Below are 17354 nucleotides of genomic sequence, written 5' to 3' on the forward strand. Positions count from 1 at the left end.
CCCCGTACATACGTTATACATAAATTATGGAAAGAAAACACCCAGACCAATACAAACAAATATGTACGCAATTTTAGTATGATATTTTTATTTATTAATAAACAAAAAGACTGAACAAAATTGATGCGTGTACTGATTAATGTAATTAACCACATGCAAAGCTTTGTGAATTGCAACAACTATAATTTATTATCCAAGCTCTAAATAATCGCTACAACGAGTAACTGGTCATAAAATGTTTTTCCAATCGCTCAAGCTCCCGAGGATCTACCGATAGGTCGGGTGACGTAATCTTGAAATTCTTTTAGCCGGCGCGGAACTTCCGGAAGGTCGGGTGACGCCACGCCTCTTTGAACCGTGTTTACTTTGGCAGTTATATTCTATATTTATTCGATTCTAAAATATATTCCCAAAAATTTTGAAAGTTGTTTTAATTTGTATCACTTGGATATGATTTGTATTAGAAAGTGCTGTGAGTGTGACGCTTGAACGGAAGGAAGTCAACCTAACCTAACCAACTGCGTATTTCTAAACTGCGTATTTCTATACTGTGTAGCCGCGAGAGCTCTTTGGCGCGCTGTCTTCGGCGAAGTATTGCGCGCGCAGATTTTGACAGCGCGAAATACCTACTTTAGCAGAAATACCAAGCCTTAAGTATAAAAAACCTGCGACCGCTGAGCACATTTGACGCCTGAGCGAGCGTCAAAAAAGCGACATTAGGTACGGACTACGTCGAGTGACATGACACCGTGACAGTGGTTACACTTCTTTAGCAAATGCACTCTGTAAAGGTTGCTACATACACAAAGAGCCGCCATCAAAATGTACTGTACATGAATGTTCGGGAACAAGCACTGCCAATCCGCTTGTGTAACGGCCATAGTAAAGAGGCGCGTGCGATCCGTTGCGCGGCCGACACGCAGGAGGCGCCGCAGCGCTTCGCGGCCGAGGTGGCGGCGGCCGCGCTGCGGGCCCCGCGCTACTGGGCTCGCGAGAGCGCGCAGGCTCTGAACCAGGCGGTCGTGGAGATTATTACTACTGGTGAGTAGAAAAAAATTATAATCTGGCCTGCCTTACTCAGGGCACTGTTAAGCGAGAAACCCAGTATTTTGAGGTAAGTTGCAATTTCATTATTACCTTCAAGCGCTAGCACATTTGACGCCTGAGCGAGCGTCAAAAAAGCGACATTAGGTAGACGTTCAAAAAGCGACTACGTTGAGTGACATGACAGCATGACAGGGGTCACTCTACTTTAGCATAATATGCACTCTGTAAGGGTCGTTACATACATAGACGGGCCTGCATTAATCACATGCACAGCTGGGTGTCTAAAGTCTAATAAACTCGTATGTACACACGGCCACAGTGTTAACTATCCATTTCCGTTTTTGCTCTCGCTCACATCAAATGACGATTCTTTGCGATAGAACAAGACGACATGACCGGCAATGGGCAGTTAACACTGTTGCCGATAGTACATGATTGTTCTGGAACAAGCACTGCCAATCCGCTTGTATGTAACGGCCATAAAAAGAGACGCGTGCGCTCCGTTGCGCGGCCGACACGCAGGAGGCGCCGCAGCGCTTCGCGGCCGAGGTGGCGGCGGCCGCGCTGCAGGCCCCGCGCTACTGGGCTCGCGAGAGCGCGCAGGCTCTGAACCAGGCGGTCGTTGAGATTATTACTACTGGTGAGTAGAAAAAGTGTTTTAATTTAGTCGTATGTAATTTGGGCTGCCTTACTAAGGGCAACGTTGAGCGGGAAACCCAGTATTTTGAGGTAAGTTGCAATTTCATTATTACCTTCAAGCGCTAGCACATTTGACGCCTGAGCGAGCGTCAAAAAAGCGACATTAGGTAGACGTTCAAAAAGCGACTACGTTGAGTGACATGACAGCATGACAGGGGTCACTCTACTTTAGCATAATATGCACTCTGTAAGGGTCGTTACATACAAAGACGGGCCTGCATTAATCTGCACAGCTGGGTGTCAAAGTCTAATAAACTCGTATGTACACACGGCCCCAGTGTTAACTATCCATTTCCGTTTTTGCTCTCGCTCACATCAAATGATGATTCTTTGCGATAGAACGAGACGACATGACCGGCAATGGGCAGTTAACACTGTTGCCGATAGTACATGATTGTTCGGGAACAAGCACTGCCAATCCGCTTGTCTATAACGGCCATAATAAAGAGGCGCGTGCGCTCCGTTGCGCGGCCGACACGCAGGAGGCGCCGCAGCGCCTCGCGGCCGAGGTCGCGAGCCTTTTCAGATTTTTTACTCCTTCTTATTAGTCTACTAATCACGCGCCCTTGCTCAAATATATCTTTGAAATGTTTTCCACAGGCCTCACAACAGTGATACCAGAGACAATGGAAGACTGGGGCACGGCGCTGGCCACGGGCGTAGAGAAGCTGGACCCGAACCGCAGCGCGGTCGTGCTGCGGGCTCTCATGGGCCTGTGCGCGCCGCCCGCGCACGAGAATGCGCAGCCCGATAGCGACGCATCCTTCCTCGTGTGCGCGCGCCTTTACGCGCTGCAGGTATAGAATTATCGCCCCCTATTGCGACTATGTTAAGGCAGTGTTTAGTTTAATATCCGCGCACTATGAGCGCCGCATGCGTATGCGCAGCCCGATAGCGACGCATCCTTCCTAGTGTGCGCGCGCCTTTACGCGCTGCAGGTACACTATCGCCTCTATTACTAGCATATTAAGGCAGTGTTTTGCTTGATACGACAATTAAAGAACCGCAGCGCGGTCGTGCTGCGCGCGCTCATGGGCCTGTGCGCGAGCCTGCGCTCGAGAATGCGCAGCCCGACAGTGAGGCCCGGTTCCCACTATGCCCGACCGGCATTTCTGCCGGTCCGGTAAAATCGCCGGAAGGCCTAGCGGCGGTACAAATTGTATGAAGCTGTTCACATTATCCCGGATCCGGCATTTTCGCCGAGTCCGGCATTTTTACCGAGCGTTTTGTCGCTACAAAAATCCGGCAAAATCACCGGACCGGAGTAATGTGAACGAGTTGCGGCCCACCCCGCCGCGCCCGTGCTTCCCGCCCCGCCCCGCCCGTGCTCCCCGCACTTCATTCGGCTCGGATTTCGGATCCGGTGATCCGGTGTAGTGTGAACACCCTTGTCCGGTGTCCGGTATCCGGCAGAAATGCCGGTCCGGCATAGTGGGAACCGGGCCTTACGCTTCGTTCTTAGTGTGCGCACGCCTTTACGCGCTGCAGGTAAACTTTTTTTGGAGGCAAACGAGCAGACGGATCACCTGATGGTAAGTGATTACCGTCGCCCATAGACACCCGCAGACCCAGGGGCGTTACAGGTGCGTTACTTATCGCTCCTATTACTACCACATTAAGGCAGTGTTTTGCTTGATACGGCAACACCCTAGAGATGGGTTATACTAGGTAAATTTGATACTAGGTGCACCTATTCCAAGTATTTATTAATACGTGATCCAAATACCTGTTCCACTTAGTACGTAGTAATTTACCATACTTGACGCGACTAGTGCGGACTAATCCACGTATTATGACTTTAAAATACAATTTTCTTTGAAAAGATCCACTCGTAGTATTAATAATACAATTTGAAATTGAATAATAATGTTTTTGCTGGTTGTTGATTGATTGATATCCTCCCTTCATACTTCAACAGGCTTAGGACTGTCAACTTAAAAGTTGGCGTATTTAAAAGATATCAATTTTATAAAAATATTTACATAATTTTTTCTATTTTTTATTTATGCAATTATCACGGACGCGTGACAACAAACCAAAACAAACCTGTCGGAAGAATAAAAACTGGTTTTTTACCGGCTAGTCAACAAGGAGTGAGCTGGATGAGAGAGAACAAAAATTAAAATATTCAAAACCTTACCTGTGTACAAATAGAGTTTAAATTACGTAATACATCAAACACCTATTCCTATCTCACACCTGCCTGCGCTCAAATTTGTTTGTCAGACAGAGACGGAGTGAATCTCTACGTTCGCACATAAGCTTAGCGAGAAATACGCGGTGCGCGTAATACACGACTACGGATTATGCAATAATAACCTCTATTACTTTGATGGTAGGGTCGGAAATCGTGTAATTTAAAAAATACTAGGTGGATCAAGTATTTTAAAAATTGGAATAGGTGCCACTTAGTACTGTAAAATACCTAGTGTGTGGATCTGTTCTAGTAAATACGTCTCATCTCTACAACACCCCCGCGCTTATAGACCGCGCAGCCCAACCGCGACGCCTCCTTTCTCTTGTGCGCGCGCCTCTATGCGTTGCAGATACACTATCGCTCCTATTACTACCATATTAAGGCAGTGTTTTGCTTGATATGCTGACATCTGCGAGTTCATGGACCCACCCGACAGTGACGCATTATGCTTTCTACTATGGTCTGGTCTGCGAGCACGTAGAATTTTGTCCAATGACCCCAAGCTACCCATCCTTATCGCTCGCGCGTAATTATATTGCTGTCGCGACTGTGCGACGGGCGCCCGCAGTGAGTGTGCGAGCGCGACAGCAACATAAATACGCGCGAGCGATAAGGATGGGTAGCTTGGGGTCATTGGACAAAATTCTACGTGCTCACAGACCGGGCTTTAGTATGCGCGCGCCTTTACGCGCTGCAGGTACAGCATTATCGCCCCTATTGCAACTACTATAAGGCAGTGTTTAGATTGATATCCAAATCCAAGGACCTCCTGCGACCTTCAGCAGATCATCGGTTCACCTAGTGGGAGGCCACACCACGTCTACCGGCCCGTGGTCGCCCTTCGAGAACTTTTCTGCCCCAGCGGCCATCAGCTCTGTCAGCTATGTGCCCCGCCCACTTCATCAAATTCACTCATTTAATTCTGTTAGTCATACTCGCCAAACTTTTCTTAAAAGGAATCAGCTTTAACAATCATTTACCTTTTCATGTTATTCGCAGGGAGCGTTAGGATCTCTATGCTGGCGAACCGCGCCGCTGTCAGCCGAACTACTCACAAAGTTGGAAGCGGCTAACTTCACGCACCACCCGTACCAAAACGTGCGGGAGACTGTTGGAAGGTCAGTAGACGATACTTTTACACCCGTATACACAAACTATGCTTGCTTAAGTGAAGCAGTAAATCGAACGCACAGCGTTGAATAGAACTCTGTGATTGGTTCGTGTGTGATCCTGTGCGTCCACCTCATAATAATGTTTGTGAATACGGGCGTTATTCTCAAAGCTATATCTATAGGGGTTCGCAACACACCTTTTTCCACAAGTTTATGTTGCCAACTTTTTGATCACTTTGGGTGTCACAATATCTATTTGACACTGACTGTACCTAGCACGTCAGAAGTTCATCTAAAATCTCACTGGCGTATAACGTAACACAAAAACACCCTCATCGTTCCACTACCGCATGTAAACTCCGGTCGCCGAGCACATAGAATTTCGTCCTTCGAATTGGACGAAATTCTATGAGCTCGGCGACCAGACTTTACTCAGCTTAGCGCTAACAATAGTATTAAAATCTAGTCCATTGCTTCTTGATTACTTATTAATCTGGCTATATCTTTCAGCACACTAATGACAATATTCGACAACGAATTGGTGTTTCCTGGAGGGGAGTCCGGCCCTTCGCCGCGGCTGCAAGACTTCTTAGACACGGTGCCGCCACGGCTCACTGCGCTGTACGACGAGAATGGCGACATTGGTGAGATATAGCTTTAGTAAAATATTAAGACATTACACAGTATCGACTTTATTGTGAAAGGAATAGAGCAGAAAATATTAATAATTTTCCCAAACTGACACAAACTAAGAATTATGTTACAATAGGGTACTAAGTATTGACCCCAACTTATTTTGATGTGAAGCCCGCGTCAATATATTTTGGTAATCTTAAAAATGTCAGAAACATCAGCAATATTTCTAGTCTTTTTATCGTCAGGAAATTGCACACCCACTGGCCCGGGGGAACCAGGCTCTCCCTGCCAGATGGACAGGGCCTACTCACTAAAACCTGACGGTGTCCTCTACAGTCTTTGGGATGGAACTGCGGGTTATTTTCGGAGCTAAACGGCCTAGGCATTCTTTTCTAGTCTAGATTCACTAAATATTTTTTTAAAGTTTATTAGTCATTTGTTATTACACAAATTACAACAGTCCCGTTAGCCCCTCGTACTAAGCTAAATATGCTTGTATCACAAGTGAGCTCACCACAATAGTCGAGCGGCGGCGGGGACCGAACCCGCGTTCCCCGGATTATGAGTCGGCCAGTCCGACGCCTTCACCGTTCGGCTATCGTAAACTTAAATGGCTTTAAGTTTAGGTTGAATCAAAACTACGATACAAGGCTTTGATTCAACCTAAACATAAATAAGAAGCTACTCACTTTTGCCTTGATTTATCGACCAATAAATTTTAATACCCAATGTCTTCCTCCAGTGGTAAAACTAACGGCGTCAATGGCTGCGGGCGAGAGCGTCCCGCGCGAGGTGGCCGCGGCCGTGCCCGCGCCCGAGCCCGCGCCGCTGCCCGCGCACGTGGCGCCGCTGGCCGTCGACGTGGCGCGCCTGTCGCCCGACAACCCCATCGCCGATGACGCGCCGCAGGTAACTATAACGTTTGCCATTTAATGAAAGACGTAAGACTCCCACTGCTAGCTATACTCTTGAGGTCATGGACCTGCTATGCTAGTTAAAACAGCCGGAGAGAGTGAGCGTTGCGTCTCTTGAACCGACTACGTAACGATCTTCAATTGTTTTCTCCCTACCAATGCTAGCTAAACAACGCCGTTTAACACGAATGACGTCAGACTCCCACTGTCAGCTGTATTCCTGAGATCATTGACCTGCCGCGCCGCTGCCCGCGCACGTGGCGCCGCTGGCCGTCGACGTGGCGCGCCTGTCGCCCGACAACCCCATCGCCGATGACGCGCCGCAGGTAACTGACTATTATAATACCAGTTGATAGCGGCAGATAGTGTTGAAGTGTCTTCAATTGTTTTTACCGCACCAATGCGCCGGCGCCACCGTTTGACACGAATGACGTCAGCCTCCCACTGCCAGCTGTACACTTGAGGTCATTGACCTGCCCGCGTACGTGGCGCGCCTGTCGCCAGACAAGGACAACCCTATTTCTGATGATGCGCCGCAAGTAACTATGCTAGTTATAACAGCGGAAAATCATTGCCACGCAATGTTCTTGCACTGTTTTCACCTCACCAATGCCAGCGCTAAACTACACCGCCGCTAGCCGTCGACGTGACAACCCTATCGAGGATGAGAGCACACAAGCTTCCCCAAGTGACGCAACAAAACACAATCTCCTGCGTTCTTCATCGTTTCACTGCCAGCTACCTTTTATGCGGACGTCGGTCTATTAAGTAGCTAGAACACCGCCACGCAGTCTATCAGGCTGTGTTTAAAACTAACGGCGTCAATGACTGCGGGCGAGAGCGTCCCGCGCGAGGTGCCCGCGGCCGTGCCCGCGCCCGAGCCCGCGCCGCTGCCCGCGCACGTGGCGCCGCTGGCCGTCGACGTGGCGCGCCTGTCGCCCGACAACCCCATCGCCGATGACGCGCCGCAGGTAACTATACCAGTTAAACAGCGGGAGATCGTTGCGTCACTTGGGGAGGCCACGCAACGGTCTTCAATTGTTTTCACCCCACCAATACTAGCTAAAGTTCGCTGGCGGCGCCAGAGACGTTCGACACGAATGACGTCAGCCTCCTGTCACGTTTTAATTAATACACTGCCAGTCTTGAGGTCATTGACCTACCGCGCTGCTGCCCGCGCAAGTGGCGCCGCTGGCCGTCGACGTGGCGCGCCTGTCGCCCGACAACCCCATCGCCGATGACGCGCCGCAAATAACTATAACGTTTGCCATTTAATGAAGGACGTAAGACTCCTACTGCTAGCTATACTCTTGAGGTCATGGACCTGCTATGCTAGTTAAAACAGCCGGAGAGAGTGAGCGTTGCGTCTCTTGAACAGACTACGTAACGATCTTCAATTGTTTTCTCCCTACCAATGCTAGCTAAACTACTCCGTTCGATACGAATGACGTCAGCCTCCCACTGCCAGTTGTATTCTTGAGGTCATTGACCTGCCGCGCCGCTGGCCGTCGACGTGGCGCGCCTGTCGCCCGACAACCCCATCGCTGATGACGCGCCGCAGGTAACTAGCGGTCGTTACGTCACTTGAGAAGACCACGCAATGATTTTCAATTGTTTTAACCCCACCGATGCCAGCTATACCTCAAAAGGTCACTGACCTGCCCGCGCACGTGGCGCCGCTGGCCGTCGACGTGGCGCGCCTGTCGCCCGACAACCCCATCGCTGATGACGTGCCGCAGGTAATTATGTCAGTTAAAACAGCGGGAGATCGTTGCGTCACTGTCACTTGGGGAAGTCACACAACGATCTTCAATTGTTTTCACTCCACCAATGCTCTAAAGTACGCTGGCGGCGCCAGAGACGTTCACTTGTCAGCCTCCCACTGCCAGTCTTGAGGTCATTGAACTACTGCGCCGCTTCCCGCGCACGCGGCGCCGCTGACCGTCGACGTGGCGTGCCTGTCGCCCGACAACCCCATCGCCAATGATGCGCCGCAGGTAACTATACATCGGCTTTTAGCAGCGACACATCGTTACGTCACTTGGAGATCACGCAACGATCTTCAATTGTTTTCACCCCACTACGCTAACTACGCCGTTTGACGTCAGCCTCCCACTGCCAGTTGTATTCTTGAGGTCATTGACCTGCCGCGCCGCTGGCCGTCGACGTGGCGCGCCTGTCGCCCGACAACCCCATCGCCGATGACGCGCCGCAGGTAACTAGCGGGAGATCTTTGAGACATTTAAGGAGGCCACGCAACGATATTCAATTGTTTTAACCTCACTGATGCCAGCTTTACCTCAAAAGGTCATTGACCTGCCCGCGCACGTGGCATCGACGTGGCGCGCCTTGAGCCGGACAACCCCATTACTGATGATGCGCCGCAGGTAACTGACTATACCAGTTGACAGCGACACATAGTGTTGGTAGGGCAAAAAAAGAATGAGACATGTATAGGCTCCTTAAGAGCATTTGACGATTTGCAAGTACTAATTTAATTAGTCTAAACAAATAAAGATAATTTTGATTTTTGAAGTGTCTTCAATTGTTTTTACCCCACCAATGCTAAACTACGCCGGCATGACGGAATGACGTAAGACTCCCACTGCTACCTATACTCTCGAGGTCATTGATCTGCCCGCGCTCGTGGCGCCGCTGGCCATTGACATGGCGCGCTACTCGCTCAACGACTCGCCGCAGGTAGCTAACGGGAGATCGTTGCGTCACTTGGGGAGGCCACGTAACGATCTTCAATTGTTTTCTCCCTACCAATGCTAGCTAAACTACTCCGTTCGATACGAATGACGTCAGCCTCCCACTGCCAGTTGTATTCTTGAGCTCATTAACCTACCGCGCCGCTGCCCGCGCACGTGGCGCCGCTGGCCGTCGACGTGGCGCGCCTGTCGCCCGACAACCCCATCGCCGATGACGCGCCGCAGGTAACTAGCGGTCGTTATGTCACTTGAGAAGACCACGCAATGATGTTCAACTATTTTCACCCCACCTAGCTTTAAAGTGCGCCGGCGCCGCTAGCTGTTGACGTAGTACGCCTTGAGCCTGACAACCCCATCGCGGACGACGCGCCGCAGGTAACTAATACCCTTTGACACCAGCACACAAACCTCCCCGAGTGAGCTCGTCGCGGTATATGGCAACTTTAACAATTTAAACCTATCAAATAGATCTATCAAACTAAGCTAAGAACCTATCCTATAGCCGGCGTCTATGGCCGCGAATGTGGCGCTTCACTCCTCGGACAACCCCATTGAGGATGACACGCCGCAAGTAACTGTTACATATTGATACGAATTGGGTATGAAAATGACACTTCCCAAAGGACGCAACAAAGCACGATCTTCCGCTGTCTTCATCCAATAACTGCTTCTTCTTGTAGTCGACAGTCTATAGAATTAGGCGTCCTACCTCCCCAGACAAATTACCATTCGTGACAATTTTAATTTGGCAATCACTTTACCAAGCAACTACATACAAAAAGCCGGAATTAAACGTTTGTTACTTTGCAGCCTGAATTACTGCAGAGCCTGTAACCATCTTCTAACTCACTTTCTCTCCCAGGCGGCCGAAGGAGGCGGCGAGGCATCTGAAGCCGAGAACGCGCCGCGTGGCGAAAGACTCGACAAACAGCTCGGCGCGCGACTCGACAATGCACTGCGGTTAGCCGGCGACGCCACCGCGCCCGGGCCCGAGGCCCATGCTGACGCCGTCAACTTGCTCACCACAGGTGGGAATAATAATAATAAATAAATATGGATAGGATCCACGCTGCTGTGATAAAATCTTATCGATGATTTTAGACGTGAAAATGTATTTTATTTTTTGCAAATTGAATTCGCTGAGAAATTAACACTAGAGAAGTTGCAAAATTCCTATGATGTTGTATAGATTTAGCGCTTAACTCAGCTTGAGATATGGGAGAGGCACAGGAGGGATAACATTGACATATTATGACGTGACTGAGCATATAAATCTAAAGGAAATCTGAAGTCTCGCTGACGTTTGACATTACGAAACCCCTCCCCGTGCCGCTCCCATATCTCAGGCATCGACTGAGTTAAGACCTATAGCTTGAAATTGAATCTTGGGTTCAGCATTTTGCTATGTTTCTTATCACTCCATCCGATATGTTCCGTGCGTGACATCACCTTTTATTTCAGTGCTACGCGGCTGCACGGGCGTGACGGTGCGCGGCGTGAACGGCAGCGTGCACCCGCAACAGGCTCTAGTGGGCGTGGCCTGCGCCGCCGCCGCCAAGGGCTCGCCGCAGCCGCACGACGAGCTGCCGCGCGCCGCCACCGGCTTCCTGGCCAGCCTGGCGCTCGCCTACCACGACCCGCGAGCCGTGGACGCCGCGCTGGAGCACCTAGCTCGCCTCGCGCAAGGTACCTCCCTCGCTAGCCTGCACGCCGCCGCCAAGGGCTCGCCGCAGCCGCACGACGAGCTGCCGCGCGCCGCCACCGGCTTCCTGGCCAGCCTGGCGCTCGCCTACCACGACCCGCGAGCCGTGGACGCCGCGCTGGAGCACCTAGCTCGCCTCGCGCAAGGTACCTCCCTCGCTAGCCTGCACGCCGCCGCCAAGGGCTCGCCGCAGCCGCACGACGAGCTGCCGCGCGCCGCCACCGGCTTCCTGGCCAGCCTGGCGCTCGCCTACCACGACCCGCGAGCCGTGGACGCCGCGCTGGAGCACCTAGCTCGCCTCGCGCAAGGTACCTCCCTCGCTAGCCTGCACGCCGCCGCCAAGGGCTCGCCGCAGCCGCACGACGAGCTGCCGCGCGCCGCCACCGGCTTCCTGGCCAGCCTGGCGCTCGCCTACCACGACCCGCGAGCCGTGGACGCCGCGCTGGAGCACCTAGCTCGCCTCGCGCAAGGTACCTCCCTCGCTAGCTCCTGGCCGACCCCACATAATACTAGCTCCGCATAATCTACCTACACTACAAGTTAATTGAAATACTTCTATTTTTTATCAGCTGTCCAAACCAGACTCCCATAAATATGTTACGGTCAAAGTGATAAATGTGAAAATTATGAATAATCGCCGGTTATTATGAATAATTACCGCATGATTTGGTAAATGTGATTAATATGAGGTCATTTATGTGTGTATAAAACTAAATAGGCGGCTTAGGGGTGGCCCAAGGGCCACCCCCGCCGCACCTTAACCTATTTTTCACTTTAAATCAAAACATTATGTTATAGGCATCATGGAAAAGTAACATTATGCAAGAAACATTCCAAACTCATTATGCCAAATTATATTAATATATGATATCGAAACGTTCAAAACTTTGGCTGTACACGAACACGTACACAAGTTGTTGTTCTCTTTTATGAAATTTGTTGGTACTAAGGTTGAATTATTAATAATCACTGTTAAATGTGATTAATTTATCACTTTTACCACGACTGTCGGGAATTATTCATAATAACCGGTTATTATTAATAATTTTCAATTTATCACATTAACCGTAACAAATATACATCACAAAAGCGATCTACGGCACCACTTGGTGACCTTATTAATTAATTACTGTTAACCTACTGCCCAAATACTCGTATGAGTATCGCGAGACATACTCGTGCACTTTATTGGCGACGCTCTGAACGACGAAATTGCGTTCTTTATTACAGCAATCTGCTAAAACCCGTTATATCGCCCGTACACGTATCACATATTCAATAGTACCGAAGCTCACGATCGTTTCGCGCAGGTCGCTCGTGGTGGGCGCGGCTGGCGAGCGTGGAGTTCGCGCAGCCGCTGCTGTTCTACGCGCTGCCGTTACTGTGCGCGCGGCCCGAGCGCGCCGTGCTGGCTGAGGAGTTCACGCTGCGACTCATGAGGGATCCACGCCTCGAGGTATGTTTACTAGATAGAACATTTAGTTATTGACCAATTCGCAGGGATTCTGCGGAGCAGTCAGTGACCAAACGACGTCCTGCTGACTGTTATATTACATTTATTTGTTCACTATGTATTCGTATGTAAAGTCCGGTCGCTGAGCAGATAGAATTTCGTCCAATAACCCCAAGCTACCTATCCTTATCGCTCGCGCTAATTATATTACTGTTGCGCTCGCACACTCACTGCGGCCGCCCGTCGCACAGTCGCGACAGCAATATACGCGCGAGCGATAAGGATGGGTAGCTTGGGTTCATTGGACGAAATTCTACGTGCTCGGCAACCGGACTTTCGCATTAAACATGAAGGCGATTTCGGTGTTTCCAGTTGTCTATTTCTAACGCTCATCCCAGACAACGCACTCGAGAAAACGGTCAGTGTTGGTAGATTTTTAAGTGTTGTCATAATTTCTTTTTTTCTTTTTGTTTTGACGAAATGCCAGAACGCCTTCGGATATTTTCTAAATTATACTGCACCATATCTCTATGTCGATTATGAGCAAGCTCCACTGCCTTCTTCACCCTTGCTCTACACCGCGAGAACTCTTCATAATCACCAATGAAGGTTTTCGCGTATGAAAGATCCGCTAGATGGCAGGACGTGGATGTGGGGTCTGACTGCTGCGTGATTGGTGGATTTTGACATATCTGTCAATGTCATGTCAAAAAAAAACAATCATGCAGCATTTGGACCTCGCGTCTATGTATTGCCGTCTGGCGGATTTTTCATACGCGAAAACCCTCATTGATCCACTCTTTTTAATCACCAGGTGCGTCAAGTGGCAGCGAAGCTCCTGACCGGGCTGATGCACTGCCGCGCGCTGCCCGACGAGGGCGCCACCATCGCGCGGCTCATGCGCAACTGCCGCGCCGCGCCGCTGCTCGAGCGGCACTGCGGCGTGCTGGGGCTGTGCGCCTACCTCGCCTCGCGGCCCTACAGCCTGGGGCCCAAGCTGGGTGCGTACACGCGGCCGGTAGTAGTTCCTAGCGCTGTCACGTCGCGCGGCTCATGCGGGGCTGTGCGCCTACCTCGCCTCGCGGCCCTACAGCCTGGGGCCCAAGCTGGGTGCGTACACGCGGCCGGTAGTAGTTCCTAGCGCTGTCACGTCGCGGGGCTCATGCGGGGCTGTGCGCCTACCTCGCCTCGCGGCCCTACAGCCTGGGGCCCAAGCTGGGTGCGTACACGCGGCCGGTAGTAGTTCCTAGCGCTGTCACGTCGCGGGGCTCATGCGGGGCTGTGCGCCTACCTCGCCTCGCGGCCCTACAGCCTGGGGCCCAAGCTGGGTGCGTACACGCGGCCGGTAGTAGTTCCTAGCGCCGCCACGAGGGCGCCACCATCGCGCGGCTCATGCGGGGCTGTGCGCCTACCTCGCCTCGCGGCCCTACAGCCTGGGGCCCAAGCTGGGTGCGTACACGCGGCCGTAGTAGCTCCTAGCGCCGCCACCAGGGCGCCACCATCGCGCGGCTCATGCGGGGCTGTGCGCCTACCTCGCCTCGCGGCCCTACAGCCTGGGGCCCAAGCTGGGTGCGTACACGCGGCCGTAGTAGCTCCTAGCGCCGCCACCAGGGCGCCACCATCGCGCGGCTCATGCGGGGCTGTGCGCCTACCTCGCCTCGCGGCCCTACAGCCTGGGGCCCAAGCTGGGTGCGTACACGCGGCCGGTAGTAGTTCATAGCGCCGCCACGAGGGCGCCACTGTGGCCAGTAGTTCCACCGTCAGGAGTTAACCACGTGGTAGCTTGGCAAACTGGTGCCACTATATAACGCTTCGAATACGTCCAAGTATTACCAAAAACGCACCAGTTTTTATCTTAAGAGGTCCTGTTAAACTGAACACCTTTATCACGTCCTCAGGCCACCTCTAGCACCATTTAAAAATGACAAGCATTTGTAATAAAAAATAAAGTAGTTCTAGCGTCGCTAACTTACTTTTCACTCCACAGGCAACGTGCTAGCCGAACTAGCCCGTCACACGAACGCGCCTGACCCGATCCCGGCGACGATCCGCGCAGCGCTAGCCGATTTCCGACGCACGCACCAGGACGACTGGGCCAAGCACCGCGACCAGCTCACCGAGGCCGAACTAGACTTGCTAGCGGACCTCACATCGCCGCCATCTTACTGCGCCTAAGCGGCACGCGCCGCGTCAATGCGCCCTAGGCTACGGCGACCGAAGACTTCTGTGCACAACTAGACAGGCTGTCCTGAAAGAATACCCTTTGACAAGCAGTGGGAAAATAGTTCCCACCATGTTTTAAACCTTATTATGCTCAAGAATTTGTTTTTGTTTACATTTCTAGTTGCATTGACATTGATTATTGCATGATATTGCCAAAATAGTGACCAATCAGCTTTTAATGCCATACCAAATAACTTTTTGACAGATCAAATTGTCGTTCTGACGTGATTTTAATTTCATATACCTTATCTAGTTGTACAAAGAAGTCTTTGTGTAGATGATGTTTTTGGATAGTTCTGTTAATATGAGTCTGCAATGTAATAGCAGCGTTATATACCTTCTCATCGCAGTACTGTCGAGCTGAATAAACTTTAGTAGGTAGCTTCTGGAAATTGTAGCGATGTTTACGACAGAGTAATTTTGGTTTGTGCCATTGTGGCAGTAGTTCGGAACTCTGTTATCAATACAATAGTTATATTTGCTTAAAGACAAATAGTGTTTATGGATGAAGCTATTATCGTCTCAATTTGCATTTTTCTCTACATAATTATGCTTATCTAATTACTGTGGCGTACATGTCTGTACGCTTTCGCAGCCGATAGTGTTAACGTAATTAAAACTTATTTCACAATATTTTTCTCTGACACGCATGTTAACTTTATTCGTGTCGCCGTACACTTGTGTATTAGAAAAGCGATGCTATTGCTTAATCATTTAACTGCGGACTCATTTCGGCCCCGGTGCATTGACGCGCGCGCGTCGCTTCGTGACAGGTTATACGTTTCTATAACTACCGTCCGACGGGGACTCAAATTTAAAAAGTTTCTTTATTTTTGTAATGTTTCTTTGTTATGTTGTTGACTTAAATTCTATTTAAGGTTGGGTTCTGAAGTGTTTTCATGTGATTGTTGTAATCAGATATTATTTTAATTAATGTTTTGGTTCAACCATGGCTCACGTCGGATATAAGACGGGTGTTTAATTAAATATGTTTATGTATAAAACAACCATAAATAAAATAGAATAATACTAGAAGTGACGTCTATTCAATTATACACTAAATAAAATGTTGAAAATTGTATTTTTTTCTTGGTATGTGACATTAATGAAAGTATACAATTCCAAGTAACAAATATCTGGTAAACTCATTATATGATAATCTAAGGTATTCTTTATTATCACTGTATTATCAGCAATGGTCAGTAGAATGTGTATGAAAACAATATGCAGTAAATGTACCTAAATTATCATAAAAATACTAGGTATATAGTTTGAGGTTTAATTGAAATGTAATAAATTTGATTTGAACAATTATGTTGACGTTCAATAATGATTTAAACGCACAGTAAATTAATCTGACTAGCGCAGCAATTCATAATGAATAAGTGCTCACGAATCACCAATAGGACTGATTTGGCAGACTGACCAATATCAAAATTGCTTATTTGCTACTATTCAGTTTCTTCTTTTTTCTTCATCTCAATCTAACATGACAATATTTCTATTTTTACAATCAGTAGTGCTCAATTATAATTTAGTTTTCATGCAAGACAAGGTATAATGTTTTCTTTTTTACTGTTCTACTCCCTGTGTCACCTGCTTACTTGGGAAACCTCTATCGCCACTAAGACAATTTGAAGAATCAATCATTATTTTTATCTCGTCAGAGGTGGTGGATTGTTACGGGTTTTGTTTCATATCATATACAATTTCATAACACTAATAATTACCATTAGACTGTAATTGAAACTTTTTGACGATAGATATAATTGTGGCAAAGGTATAAGTATATTCATAATGGTCTCACTGTATTGGACACATTAGTTACTCCATTTATGTGTAGTTTTCTAAAGATACAAATGCATAATTGTTTATTTACAAAGTATTTATTTCTCTATTAGATACATTATTTTTGTAATATGATTTAAGTATGTACCTGTGTTATTTTGGATTGTTTTAGTATTGTATCTATATTTCGATATGATTATAGCAATTTAGTTAGGTTACCTATTCTTCAATCATTTTTCTTTGCAGATCTGTTACAAACTAGGTACATCATGTATATATTGTTTAGATTATGGTCTTTTTTTGAATAAATGGATGAGTAACATTATCTTTCGTTTGAATTTTTCATCATTACTTATACTTAATTAACAACATAAAGTCACCAGGGAAATATTTTAATACATTAACAAAGCAAGTAATTTTTGGGCTCTGCCTAAACTTGATGGCCTTGGGCCTATTTTTAGTTGTTAGATGTTTAGTAACTTTCTTTGAATATATTATATCCATGTATTTAGGGGCATAGCTAGTGATCTAGCTATATTATATATCAAGAGGTTAGAGATTGACCATTACTCATTAGGCAGAGTAAATAAACAACCAGGGTTCGAGGATATATATCAAGGGATATATATCCGGTTTTGATGATATACAGGGTGTTTGGCGCATCGTGTGCCAAAATGATTTGGCGGATAGAATGAGTCATTTCCTATATTTTCAGCCCCCATAACACGTTCCATGCCAGGCGGCTACTTTTAAATTAATTTTTTTAGTAATTTCACCAAAATACCCAAATCGCATCATTTAATTTCGATTTAAAAAAAAACTACTAGGCGCAGCCCTAAAGTAAATATTTTGTTTTGACGTGCATTAAT

The 17354-nt window shown here is 48.5% G+C and overlaps 1 protein-coding gene across 1 annotated transcript in view; it reads left to right on the forward strand.

Moving 5' to 3' along the window:
* LOC135080812 (proteasome activator complex subunit 4-like) overlaps positions 1–14649 on the forward strand; it is a 38300-nt gene extending 23651 nt beyond the window's left edge. Inside the window, exons 18-30 of the mRNA XM_063975535.1 lie at positions 2347–2543; positions 4943–5061; positions 5566–5699; positions 6434–6600; positions 7445–7576; positions 8255–8344; positions 9231–9305; positions 9822–9890; positions 10182–10347; positions 10781–11491; positions 12332–12477; positions 13289–13475; positions 14462–14649. Of these exons, the coding sequence (XP_063831605.1) occupies positions 2347–2543; positions 4943–5061; positions 5566–5699; positions 6434–6600; positions 7445–7576; positions 8255–8344; positions 9231–9305; positions 9822–9890; positions 10182–10347; positions 10781–11491; positions 12332–12477; positions 13289–13475; positions 14462–14649 (2381 nt within the window). The remainder of the gene's footprint in view (positions 1–2346; positions 2544–4942; positions 5062–5565; positions 5700–6433; positions 6601–7444; positions 7577–8254; positions 8345–9230; positions 9306–9821; positions 9891–10181; positions 10348–10780; positions 11492–12331; positions 12478–13288; positions 13476–14461) is intronic.
* Positions 14650–17354: the final 2705 nt, after the last annotated feature.

Source organism: Ostrinia nubilalis, chromosome 18, assembly GCF_963855985.1.
Source record: "Ostrinia nubilalis chromosome 18, ilOstNubi1.1, whole genome shotgun sequence".
Lineage (NCBI taxonomy): Eukaryota > Metazoa > Arthropoda > Insecta > Lepidoptera > Crambidae > Ostrinia > Ostrinia nubilalis.